Source organism: Mus caroli, chromosome 10 (genome assembly GCF_900094665.2).
Source record: "Mus caroli chromosome 10, CAROLI_EIJ_v1.1, whole genome shotgun sequence".
Lineage (NCBI taxonomy): Eukaryota > Metazoa > Chordata > Mammalia > Rodentia > Muridae > Mus > Mus caroli.
In genome coordinates, this window is record NC_034579.1 from 47,179,257 (window position 1) to 47,191,219 (window position 11,963).

General features: G+C 43.1%; 1 protein-coding gene across 1 annotated transcript in view; it reads left to right on the forward strand.

The window, feature by feature from the left end:
• Dcbld1 (discoidin, CUB and LCCL domain containing 1) overlaps positions 1–8,436 on the forward strand; it is an 87,307-nt gene extending 78,871 nt beyond the window's left edge. The window contains exons 8-11 of the mRNA XM_021174605.1: positions 184–271; positions 1,803–1,852; positions 4,452–4,571; positions 6,519–8,436. Coding sequence (XP_021030264.1) covers positions 184–271; positions 1,803–1,852; positions 4,452–4,571; positions 6,519–7,039 — 779 coding nt within the window. The 3' untranslated portion in view covers positions 7,040–8,436. The remainder of the gene's footprint in view (positions 1–183; positions 272–1,802; positions 1,853–4,451; positions 4,572–6,518) is intronic.
• The last annotated feature ends 3,527 nt before the right edge of the window (positions 8,437–11,963 follow it).

Sequence of the window (11,963 nt, forward strand, 5' to 3'; positions counted from 1 at the left end):
AGCATCTCACTGTGTGTATCCCTGTATCTTTGGCTGACCTAGAATTCACATAGATCCTCTTGTCTCTGCCTCCCAAGTGCTGGGCCTAATACTGTACACCACTAAACTCAGCTCTGAAGCTGAGTTTTGTGTATGTTTGTGAGTTATGTGATATTGTGTTGTAACGGTGGCTTTCTCCTCTAGGAATGAATATTACAACTGTGGCTATTCCATCAGTGATCTTCATTGCCCTTCTTCTGACTGGAATGGGGATCTTTGCAATCTGTAGAAAGTATGTGAATTTAAACTTTTTCAATTTTTCTCTAATTATATACATAAGCAGTTTATTAGTTGTCTTTTCTCATTACTCTGACAAAAGCTTTTCTTAAGGAAGGGAAGAAGGGTTTGTTTGGGCTCACAGTTTGAAGACACACAGTCTGCCCAATCTGCCCATCACGGTTAGGGAGGACAGTAGCAAGAGTGTGATGTAGCTGCTCACATCACATCTGTAGGATGTCAGGATCTGCAGGAATCAAGAAGAGAGGAATGCTGCCATTTAACACATTCCCATTTTATTTTCTCCGAAACCCCATCCCAGGAAATGGTACCATTCTCGACTTGGATGGATCTTCCTATCTAGGCACATGCTTATAGACGAACCCAGGGGTGCTTTTCCACCAAGTGGAATAATCATAACTAACATTCATAAACCTCAAAGGTTTACTCCTCTGGTACATATGTGTTAAAGAAGCAGCACGCCTTCTTTAGAGATGAAATGTTGATATTTACAAGCAATTTTGGTCCAGATGGTAACATAAGAATTATGCAGCACTACATTCTCTGGCTTCCACATGAGCACTGCTGGACCAACATGTGGGAGCTGACATGTTCCCTGTGAAATCTCCCTTTTCCCCCACCCAGTAGAGACTGTATTAGAAAGAAGATCTAGCACCTGGGTTCGACTCCCACCATGGCTTAGCAATGTCTGATGTGGCTGTTTTCTCTTGGAACAAAGACATTCACTATGATAGGTGCTTAATCTTTTTCATTACTCTATATGCTATTTTTATTATTATGACAAATGATAGAAATTGGATTTAAACAAAAAAATAAGAAATATTCTTAGGTTCTCTTTTTACAATTTAAAAAGCTTTTAGAACTTACAAATATATACATTAGTATGACTAGAATGTCAAGTCATTTTATACTTTCAACATAACTGATAATGTTAATTGCTTTTAAAGGCACCTATAACATACTTTATAAAAAATGGAATATAAAAATTATCCATACAAATTACTTAAGGATTTTATTGGTTTTCTGAGCTATTGAGAAAAATCAAGCAATAATGCATTGCTTTCTAATATACAAAATAAAATTAGTATACATTCTCTCAATGAACATATGTGACCATACTTATAAGATATATTTACATGGGCTGGAGAGATGGCTCAGTGGTTAAGAGCACCGACTGCTCTTCCAAAGGTCCTGAGTTCAAATCCCAGCAACCACATGGTGGCTCACAACCATCTGTAATGAGATTTGACGCCATTTTCTGGTGCATCTGAAGACAGCTACAGTGTACTTAGATATAATAATAAATAAATCTTAAAAGAAGATTATAAAAAAAAGATATGTTTACATATGATCATACACACACATAGGCACACACACAGAGCTTTTTAAGCGTATGACGGTGTCTAGCAAATTCCGTTTTTAGAACCTCCTATGAGGTAAGTACTTCTGATCTTCGTATTATATGAGGTCACAGGCAGACAAATTGGCTGATGAATATTCAGTAGAGCTTTGTATTGTCTTGACAGGAGGAAAAAGAAAGGAAATCCATATGTGTCAGCTGACGCTCAGAAAACAGGTTGGTTAAAAACTCCATTTATGGTTTTATTCTGTCTTCAGGGGAAAGTCCAATGTCTTAGTCAGGGTTTCTATTCCTGCACAAACATCATGATCAAGAAGCAGTTGGGGAGGAAAGGGTTTATTCAGCTTAACACTTCCATACTGCTGTTCATCACCAAGGAAGTCAAGACTGGAACTCAAGCAGGTCAGGAAGCAGGAGCTGATGCAGAGGCCATGGAAGGATGTTCTTTACTGGCTTGCTCAGCCTGCTCTCTTATAGAACCAAGATTACCAGCCCAGAGATGGTCCCACCCACAAAGGGCCTTTCCCCCTTGATCACTAAATGAGAAAATGCCTTGCAGTTGGATCTCATGGAGGCATTTCCTCAACTGAAGCTCCTTTCTCTGTGATAACTCCAGCTGTGTCAAGTTGACACACAACCAGCCAGTACATCCAAGGTCTGTCAATGCAGTACCTTTGTAGGACGGGTGCTGCCTAGCTTAGTGGTAGAACACTTGTCTAATACCTACAAGATCCTGGGTTCTGTACCCTTTATCTGTGAGTGATGACCCAAGACACTAAGGACTGCTCAAGACTGTAACTAGAACTAAACTATGTACATAAAGTCTTTACATGCCTAGCCCTGAAAAAAAAAATGTCATTTATATATTAGACATGGTGAAGGATTTAAAAAAAAAAAAAGAAAAGCTAAGTAATAGCAAAACCGGACAACTGTATTGAGTAGAATGGCCACATGGCCACTGTTTTGCTTTGGGCGCATCATAAAGTGACTAAAGGGGAGTGTTTCAGTTTCTTTTCCTCTTGCTGTGATAAACTAATCTGAAAGAAAGCAACTTAAGGAAGAGGGACTGTTTATACTCAGAGTGCAAGGTCCAGTCCTTGGTGGTGGATAGTAAAGATGGCAGGAGCTTGAAGCAAGCTGGTCACACTGCATCCTCAATGGGAAGACGCAGGGGGATGAATGCAGACTGCTGCCCAGTTCCCCTTCTCCAGGTCAGGCTCCCAGGCAGGAAAAGGATGCTACCATGTTGGCTGGGTATGCAAATCCACCTTAGTTAATACAGTCAAGATAATCCCCACCATCACATGCCCATTTTTCCAGCTGAGTCTAGATTCTGTCTAGTTGTTGGGAACGCTAACCTTCCAGGAGGGTGGCAGACAGGAGGATGGTTCATATGGTTCTTGTGCGAGGACAGCATGCAGTTAAAACAGGAATTGCTTCTGGAATTTTCCTATTTAATATTGTTGGGCCACAGTCCCTTTTGTTTTTGGAACATAAGCTGTAGGTAAGAGGAGACTACTCTCTGGTTTGAAAAAGAGATCATTTTCTTTCCCTTTGAATTAGCAAAGCTACAAGGAAGAAATTTATCGTATCTAGTTTATATTCTGCTTCAGAGTTTTCATGCCACCACACCTGTATTTAGCATGAGCCCCATCCTGTTTAAATTTTGTGCTGTTCATTTGTGTATGTGTACTGAAACTTAGATTACTACACTGTCATCAAGGAGTGACGTCAGCCCTGTCTGTGAGCTGAGCATATGCTTGGCCTGGGTTCTAGTCTCAGAATCAAAATAATACAGTCAGGGCTAGGGAGGGTTTGATCCCCTGGGACTGCAGGTGAATACTACTGACCTGAGTCTTAAAAATTCTCCAAAACAAACACATGGACTCTACCTGGTCCATTCCTCAGTTTCCCAGAAAATACAGTGGCCTGAAGATGCTGAGGAAAGGCTGAGCCTACAGGAAATGTGCCCAGATGATTCCAGGGCTTGGAAGCTACTGTTGTGGTAAATCTCCAACCCAAAAAAACCCAGTCAAAGAAATCACAACCCAATTGATATGAATACAAGCTACCCGCCTACATTGGGCAGATCTACCACTATTTCCCATCTATGAGATCCCATATTACTTGCAGATTCTCCAAGCCACATGCTTCTGCTCCATCTTCCTTCTACCTCCTTCTCTGTCCTTCTTCTTCTCTCTCTTCACAGAGAGTTGGCAGGTTCATTTTTTTTAACATTTCCCACATTCAGCTACATCCACCTTTTTGAAATTTAATTATGTGTGTGGTTGTTTTGTCTGCCTGAATGTATGTCTGTGAACTATGTCCCTGCCTGGTGTCCACATGGTCAGGAAGAGGGTGTTGAATTCTTTGGAACTGGAGTTACAGATGGTTGTGACCTGCCGTGTGTGTGCTAGAATTCAAAACGGAGTCCTGGAAGAGCAGCCTATGCTCTTAACCCCCGAGCCACCTGTTCATCAGTGGGAGTCAGTCATGGTGGTGTAACCTTTAATCCTTGCACTCAAGAAGCAGAAGCAGGAAAATTTCCTTGAGTTCAAGGCTCGCCTAGCCTGCATAATGAGTTCCAGGGCAGCCGGGGGTATATAAAGAGACCCTATTTCAAAAAAATAAAGCGATGGGTAATGTGTGTATTGAAGGGCCTTACTATCATGCTGTGCTCTGCACACAACCAAAGAGCTGTGGCTGTGGGTTTGTCAGCATCCTGCAAGAGACTGACTTCTTACATACCAAAGAAGAACACATGGGTATGTGAATTACATGCCTGATGCCTGCTTTCATATTCTCTTGATTTCAGGCTGTTGGAAGCAGATTAAATATCCCTTTGCCAGGCATCAGTCGACGGAATTTACCATCAGCTATGACAATGAAAAAGAGATGACACAAAAGTTGGATCTCATCACTAGTGATATGGCAGGTGAGTGTCATACATAATCCAGGGACAGCAGTGCTCTAAGGAGGTTCTGCTTGTGGGAGACATGAATCGGGACAGCAGTGAGGCTAAGTAAGATACTTTATTATAGCAGAAGTGTGCTCCCCTATTCCCCCTGCCCCCCATCCCAGTACTCTCGGAAGAGTTTCATGCTAACACAAAGATATTAGTCAATGGTCCCTTCATCTGAGTTGAGCACACCTTCAGGGCATATAATGACTTAAATAATGAGGGCCCCACAGCACTGCTAGTCTCTGCAAACTTTTTATTGTTGTTGTTTTGTTTGGTTGGTTTTTTTCCAGACAGGGTTTTCTCTGTGTAGCGCTGGCTATCCTAGAACTCCAGGCTGGCCTCGAACTCACAGAGATCAGCCTGCCCCTGCCTCCCGAGTGCTGGGAGGAAGCTCTTAATTCATGTTTGCTACTCAGGTTTTTATTAAAGTTCTGGGAATGAGGGACAAGAAAGACTAATTGAGTGATGAATGAATACATACCCGACCTTTGAGGGGAGGGAGTTAGAGTCAGGGTCAGAATGGTTCAGGATCTTTGAAAAAGCATCAGTATGTCTCTCTTCCAGCTTTATTTCCTGACTGTCAGTCTTCTTCGGCTTGCCCCCAGAGCAACCTTAGACAGCATGTATGTAGGTTGTGAGTGAGATTTCCACACTCCCCATGATCTAACAGATGGCTAACACAGCTCATGCTAGAAACACGGCTTCCAGTCCCGACTCCACTGCCTGGCAGCTGTGTGATTTGAGGGAAGTCACTTGGTGCCCCTCTGCTTTGTTTCCTGTTGTAATCTGACTACCTCATTGCAAAAAAAGACTTGAATTGTTTCAGTCTTAGCAATGATTGCGTTATCTGAATGCCCATCACTACCTATTGCTTACCTCTCATATCCGTTTAACTATCCATATCCCCTAATTCTCTTGCCACATCAAACTGTCTTCATAGTTCTTTCTCCTCTGCATCAGTCAGGGTTCTGTAGAGTAACAGAATTTATAGAATAAGCTCCCTCTCTCTCTCAATCTCTCTCTCTCTCTCTCTCTCTCTCTCTCTCTCTCTGTGTGTGTGTGTGTGTGTAGGAAAATAATTTATTAGAATGAAGATAGTCAACAATGTCTATCTACCAATGGAAAGTCCAAGAATCCAGTAATTGTTCAGTCCTTGAGGGTAGATGTCTCAGCTGGCTTTCAGTATTGCCCAGAATTCTAAAGAAGCAGACTCTACAGCCAGCGAAGGCATGGATTTGCTGGCAGGGGCAAACAGGCAAAGAGAGAGCAAGCCTCCTTCTTCCATATCCTTTATATAGACTGCCAACTAAAGGCGTAGAACTAGATTAGAAATCCGTCTTAACACTTCAAATGATTTAATGTAATTAAGAAAAAAAATTCCTTGCACATGTGTCCAGCCATTTGTGTTTTATTAATTCTAGATGTAGTCAAGTTGATACAGAGGTGGTCATCACACCCTCTTTGGATTTTTCTCCACCTCCAAATTTTGGAAGTCACTCCTAGCCAGGCCTAATAGCCAACACCTAGTACCAAGTAAAAGTCACCCCTAAACTGGGCATGGAGTTGCATGTCTGTGGTCAGCCCTGGACACCAAAGGCTTAGAGGCAGGAAGACCACAAGTTCAAGTCTAGTTGGGGTTGCATAACAAGACCATCTGCGAGTAAATGCCCCTTCCCTACAAAACATTTTCTCTCGACCGAATCAATCCAGTCTCCGAGGTCTTATGGCCCTTGGTGGCTTCCTGATATTATGGGGGTTTTAAGACCCAACTGCAGCATCTGACTTGCATTTCATATGTCTCATGGAACCTGAGATGCTTTAGTCACCAATGGAGATGGAGTGGAAGGGAAAGCATACGCTGCAGCGACCGCCTGCCCGGTTCTCAGCTGGTGCACTAATATGATGTTCATTTGGTTTCAGATTATCAGCAGCCTCTCATGATTGGCACAGGCACAGTCGCGAGAAAGGGCTCTACCTTCCGGCCCATGGACACAGACACTGAGGAGGTCAGAGTGAACACTGAGGCCAGCGGCCACTATGACTGTCCTCACCGCCCGGGCCGCCATGAGTACGCACTGCCTTTGACGCACTCAGAACCTGAGTATGCCACACCTATCGTGGAGCGGCACCTGCTGCGAGCTCACACCTTCTCCACACAGAGCGGCTACCGAGTCCCTGGGCCCAGGCCCACTCACAAACACTCCCATTCCTCTGGAGGCTTTCCTCCTGCTACAGGAGCCACCCAGATTGAAAGCTATCAGAGGCCAGCAAGCCCCAAGCCCGTGGGTGGTGGCTACGACAAGCCTGCTGCCAGCAGCTTCTTGGACAGCAGAGACCCAGCCTCTCAGTCACAGATGACTTCCGGGGGAGATGATGGTTATTCAGCACCCAGAAACGGTCTTGCGCCCCTCAACCAGATGGCCATGACTGCTCTTTTGTGAACCCAATGTGAAAGAAACCTGCTGTGGTACTGAGCGCGCACCGCTGCGAGTCACTGGAAGAAATGTGCAAGCGTGCATGTGTGACTCTTCAGGATCCTAGAGACGACCTCATTTACTGTTTACAGAACTGTGCAGCTGGTTTTGTTCCAACCCTTCCAGCAGAGCCAGTTGGTTTCTGTTGTGCTAGAACAAGGGGACTTTTCTCATTTGTCTTAACTGTGATGCTGTGCTGTAAAATGTGCAATTTGTACAGTTATATTTAACACGAATTAACATTACGAAGTTTGCGGTGTTTGTTTTCTACACAGGGCTTAAGGAGAAAACACGGGATTTGCATAGCGGTAGCCTGTGTTTCTCAGTGTATTTGATTATCTGACGCTGTAAGCAGCAGGTCTGTTTAAAAACCTCATTGGTTGTTGTGGCTCGTTTCCTTTTTGATAAAGTAAAAGCATTTTTACTGTTCTGTCTCCTGGAAGAAATTAAATTACTTGAAACGTGCAAAGCACTCCAGGGTGGGTGATTGCTAGCAATGGTGGCCCATTTATGCAAGCAACCATCCGACTTTAGCAGCTGCAGCCTGCTTTCTTAGACTTTCCTTGAGAGGTAGGGCAGCCTAGTGTCCTGGGGCCTGCGTGGGTCCCAGCTGCATCCTGAGGGACCACATTCTCTAAGGAAAGGGCCTGGCCTACTGCACAGTGTTCCTAAGCAAATCTGCCTTTCCAGGGTGCTGAGATTCAAGGCTAGCCACACTGTTCATCCGCACCTTGTAATGAAGGAGGCCACAGGGCTTGTAGCTTGAGGCAGGAATATCAAATATTTCTAAACCTTAGATTAAAAATACAGCTGAGCCCAGAAGCCCTACTTCTTACAACTTTCTCCAGAGATAATGCATGTGGGTGACTTCCACTGTCCCTGGAAAACAAATGCGGGTTCATATGGCTTCGCGCATGCGCAGACGCAGAGCTTTTCTAGTGGAGAGCTAGTAAGTGTCTTGGTGATGTAAAAAGCAGTTTTCTTTTTCCCTGCATATGTGCTTATACTCATAGAGGAGCCCAGGTCTCGCTGTACCTAATGTTTTGTGTTGTTTTTCCCTGAGTTTTACTTTGTGAATGAACTGGGGAGTTAACCTCTTTTTGCCAAAGAGGAGAAAGTATGTGTCTTGTTTATTAAAAGAAAACATGGACCAAAAACCAACAAAAATCCTTTCCTTGCAAATTGTATTATAATCCTATTTGTGTGACTGTCATTGTCTGTGAATTCTATCGATGTTAAAGTAGGGTGCTGAGAGCTCATAGCATAGGGTCTGCTGGTTATAGTGGAGGTTAAACCATTTACCTTATGGAGTTTACAAGATTGTGTATGTGTACTAATTGTAATAAACTATGCCAAATCAGAGAGCCACTGACTTCTATTTGGCCACCACCTGCTGAGCTAGCGAGAGGCTCTCATCTTGTAACTGAACTCCCATGATGCAACTTGCATTTTTTTTTTTTTAATTCAGGATTTCCTATTGCCCAGGCTCTCTGTCAATTCTCAGTGTAGCCTAGGATAACCTTGGATTTCTTATCCTCCTGCATTTGCCTCCCGAGTGTTAGATTTACAGATGTGCAACCTCACATCTGGTTTGACTTTTTTCTCTTGCAAGAGGATTTGGTCATACTGTAGAGCATAATACTTGGTGCTCAGTCACCTTGGTAATGATTGCTTTTCCTAGAGATTTGTAGAAAGTATGATTTTTAAACTGTCCCAGAGACAAATTTTGATGTTGTTGGCTAAAAATTCCACGGTGAAATATACTTATAATCTCCCAACCTTTAAGGCAGTACAGCTCCTAAGTGCTTCACTGCTGGAAAATCAGTGGGGCAGATCCATAAGGAGCCAAGGCAATAATATGTCAGGCAAGATGGAGAGGCTTATAGTGAAACCCCAAGCTCTTTTTTTAAGTGTGTGTGAGTACACTCTCTTCAGACACACCAGAAGAGTACATCAGATCCCACTACAGATGGTTGGGAGGCACCATGTAGTTGCTGGGAATTGAACTCAGGACCTCTGGAAGAGCAGTTGGTGCTCTTAACCACTGAGCCATCTCTCCAGCCCAACCACAAGCTCTTGTAGAGAGTATTACACAGCTACATACGCTTCTGGCCCTTGTCCCAGATTCTCCTCATTTCATCAAAATGCTTGAAGACAAACTCCTCAGAAGTGCAGGAAGTACAGGATGGATCACAGATGGATAAAGGACTTCTTTAAAAGCTTCCTAAAGAGCCGGGCGTGGTGGCGCACGCCTTTAATCCCAGCACTCGGGAGGCAGAGGCAGGCGGATTTCTGAGTTCGAGGCCAGCCTGGTCTACAAAGTGAGTTCCAGGACAGCCAGGGCTATACAGAGAAACCCTGTCTCAAAAAACCAAAAAAAAAAAAAAAAAAAAAAAAAAGCTTCCTAAAGTTGAGCAATAAAAATCCTTTAAGCCAGGTGGTGGTGGCGCACGCCTTTAATCCCAGCATTTGGGAGGCAGAGGCAGGCGGATTTCTGAGTTCCAGGCCAGCCTGGTCTACAAAATGAGTTCCAGGACAGCCAGGGCTACACAGAGAAACCCTGTCTCAAAAAAACAAAACAAAACAAAAAATCCTTTAAACACAGTAGTAGACAACTTACTGTGAAAGAACATCTTCTAGAACCTGATGGAAGCAACTCTCTCAGGAAAGGTACTTCATAGAACTATAAAAAGACTCAAAAGTGGACAAATTTGCATACGAAACAATCCCCTTCCAGTATCTCCTCAACTTAAGGGTTTTTTTTTTTTAATTTTTATTTATGTTCATGGGTGTTCCTCATGCGTGTATCTCTGTATCATGTACATGCAGTCCCCACAGAGGCCAAAAGAGAGAGATGTATTGGAGTTACAATTTTACCCTACCTCTTCAACTTTGGCTTTGTTTTGTTTTGTTTTTTGGGTTTCTTGTTTGCTTTGTTTTGTTTTGTTTTTGAGACAGGGTCCTTCAATGCAGTCCTAGCTGTCCTGGGATTCTATGTAGACCAGCCTGGCCTCAAACTCATAGAGATCTATCTACCTGCCTCTGCTTCCAGAGTACTGAGTTAAAGACATGCACCACTATGCCCAGCTACTCAACTTTTAAAGACTGTCTGATGTTAGATGCTCTACAGCAGTGGTTCTTAGCCTGTTGATCCTTTTGGTGGGGTGGTGTCAAATGACCCTTCACCGGGCTCACCTGAGACAATTGGAAAGCACAGGTGTTTACATTATGATTCATAACAGTAGCACAGTTACACTTACGGAGTAGCAATGAAAATAATCTTATGGTTGGGAGGTCACCACAACACAAGAGACTATTAAAGGGTCACAGCATTAGGAAGGTTGGGGACCACAACACAAGAGACTATTAAAGGGTCACAGCATTAGGAAGGTTGGGGACCACTGCGCTACAGAGAAAGTGGCAATTAAACTTTACCTCAAAACCTTGAAATCCAGGTGTGAGTATTCACAGAGTCTATAGACAATTCATAGGATAGAGGGAAGCCTCCTTCACTACCACAGAGAAGGCCATGAAAGTACACAGTGCCTGTTCAGAGGCAGCATCCCTATATTAGGATTTCCTAAATCTCTCCAAAATGATATGAGACCTTCTGTTGCAAAGGTAACCTGAACCATCTTATTCCTCTTTTTTTATTCCCAAGATTTATTTACTTATTTTACTTATTTACTTATTTTATTCCCTTGTTTTTATTCCCAAGATTTATTTACTTATTGTATGTAACTACACTGTAGCTGTCTTCAGATACTCCCAGAAGAGAGCATCAGATCTCATTACAGATGGTTGGGAACCACCATGTGGTTGCTGGGATTTGAACTCAGGACCTTTGGAAGAACAGTAAGTGCTCTTTACCACTGAGCCATCTCTCCAGCCCCCCATCTTATTCCTCTTAAAGTTAATGACAAGCTTTGTCCACCTGCCACCTACAGATCTTAGTGAAAATAGAAGAACACTGGACAATGGTGGCACATATTTCTTTAATCCCAGCACCTGGAAAACAGAGACAGGCAGATTGAATTCAAGGCCAACCTGGTCTACAGAGTAGGTTCCAGGGCTACACAGGAAAACCCTGTCTTGAGAGACCAAAATTAGTTTTTGTTTGTGTTTGTTTTTGTTTTGTTTGGTTTTTGGTTTTTCGAGACAGGGTTTCTCTGTGTAGCCCTGGCTGTCCTGGAACTCACTTTGTAGACCAGGCTGGCCTCTAACTCAGAAATTCACCTGCCTCTGCCTCCCAAGTGCCTGTTCTTCTGTCTTTAACTCATTGCTATTCTGTTGCCAAAAGCTTCCTTTTGGTGATTTCTTCTGTCCTTAACTCTGCTATTGTGTGGCCAATAACTGCTTACTTTTGGTAATTTTTCTTTTCCTTTAATTCTGCTGTTCTAAGGCCAAAAGTCAATGGCTTCTAGTAACTTGACTCCAACTGATAGCAGCAGCAGCAGCAGAATTAGAAAAAAAAGGCTTAGTTTCTCTCTGACTCAAGGGCGCCTTGCTGGCCTGGTGGGGAACTTGGAGTTCAACAGCTGTTTGTAAGTCTGAGAGCAAAGAAGAGGAAGAAAGGGAGAATTCAAGTATACACAGAGAGACACACACACTTTGACTGGGCTAGAACACCTGTCTTAACAATTCCACAAGTGTTCATACTTACTTACATACATACTCATATACCTACACACATAAGTATGCACATACATTTAGACAGACATATACATATATATACTTGGTGGATAGTGTTGAGCCTCAAATGCCACACTTTTCTTCTTTTCTTCTTCTTCTTCTTCTTTTTCTTCTTCTTCTTCTTCTTCTTCTTCTTCTTCTTCTTCTTCTTCTTCTTCTTCTTCTTCTTCTTCTCCTTCTCCTTCTCCTTCTCCTTCTC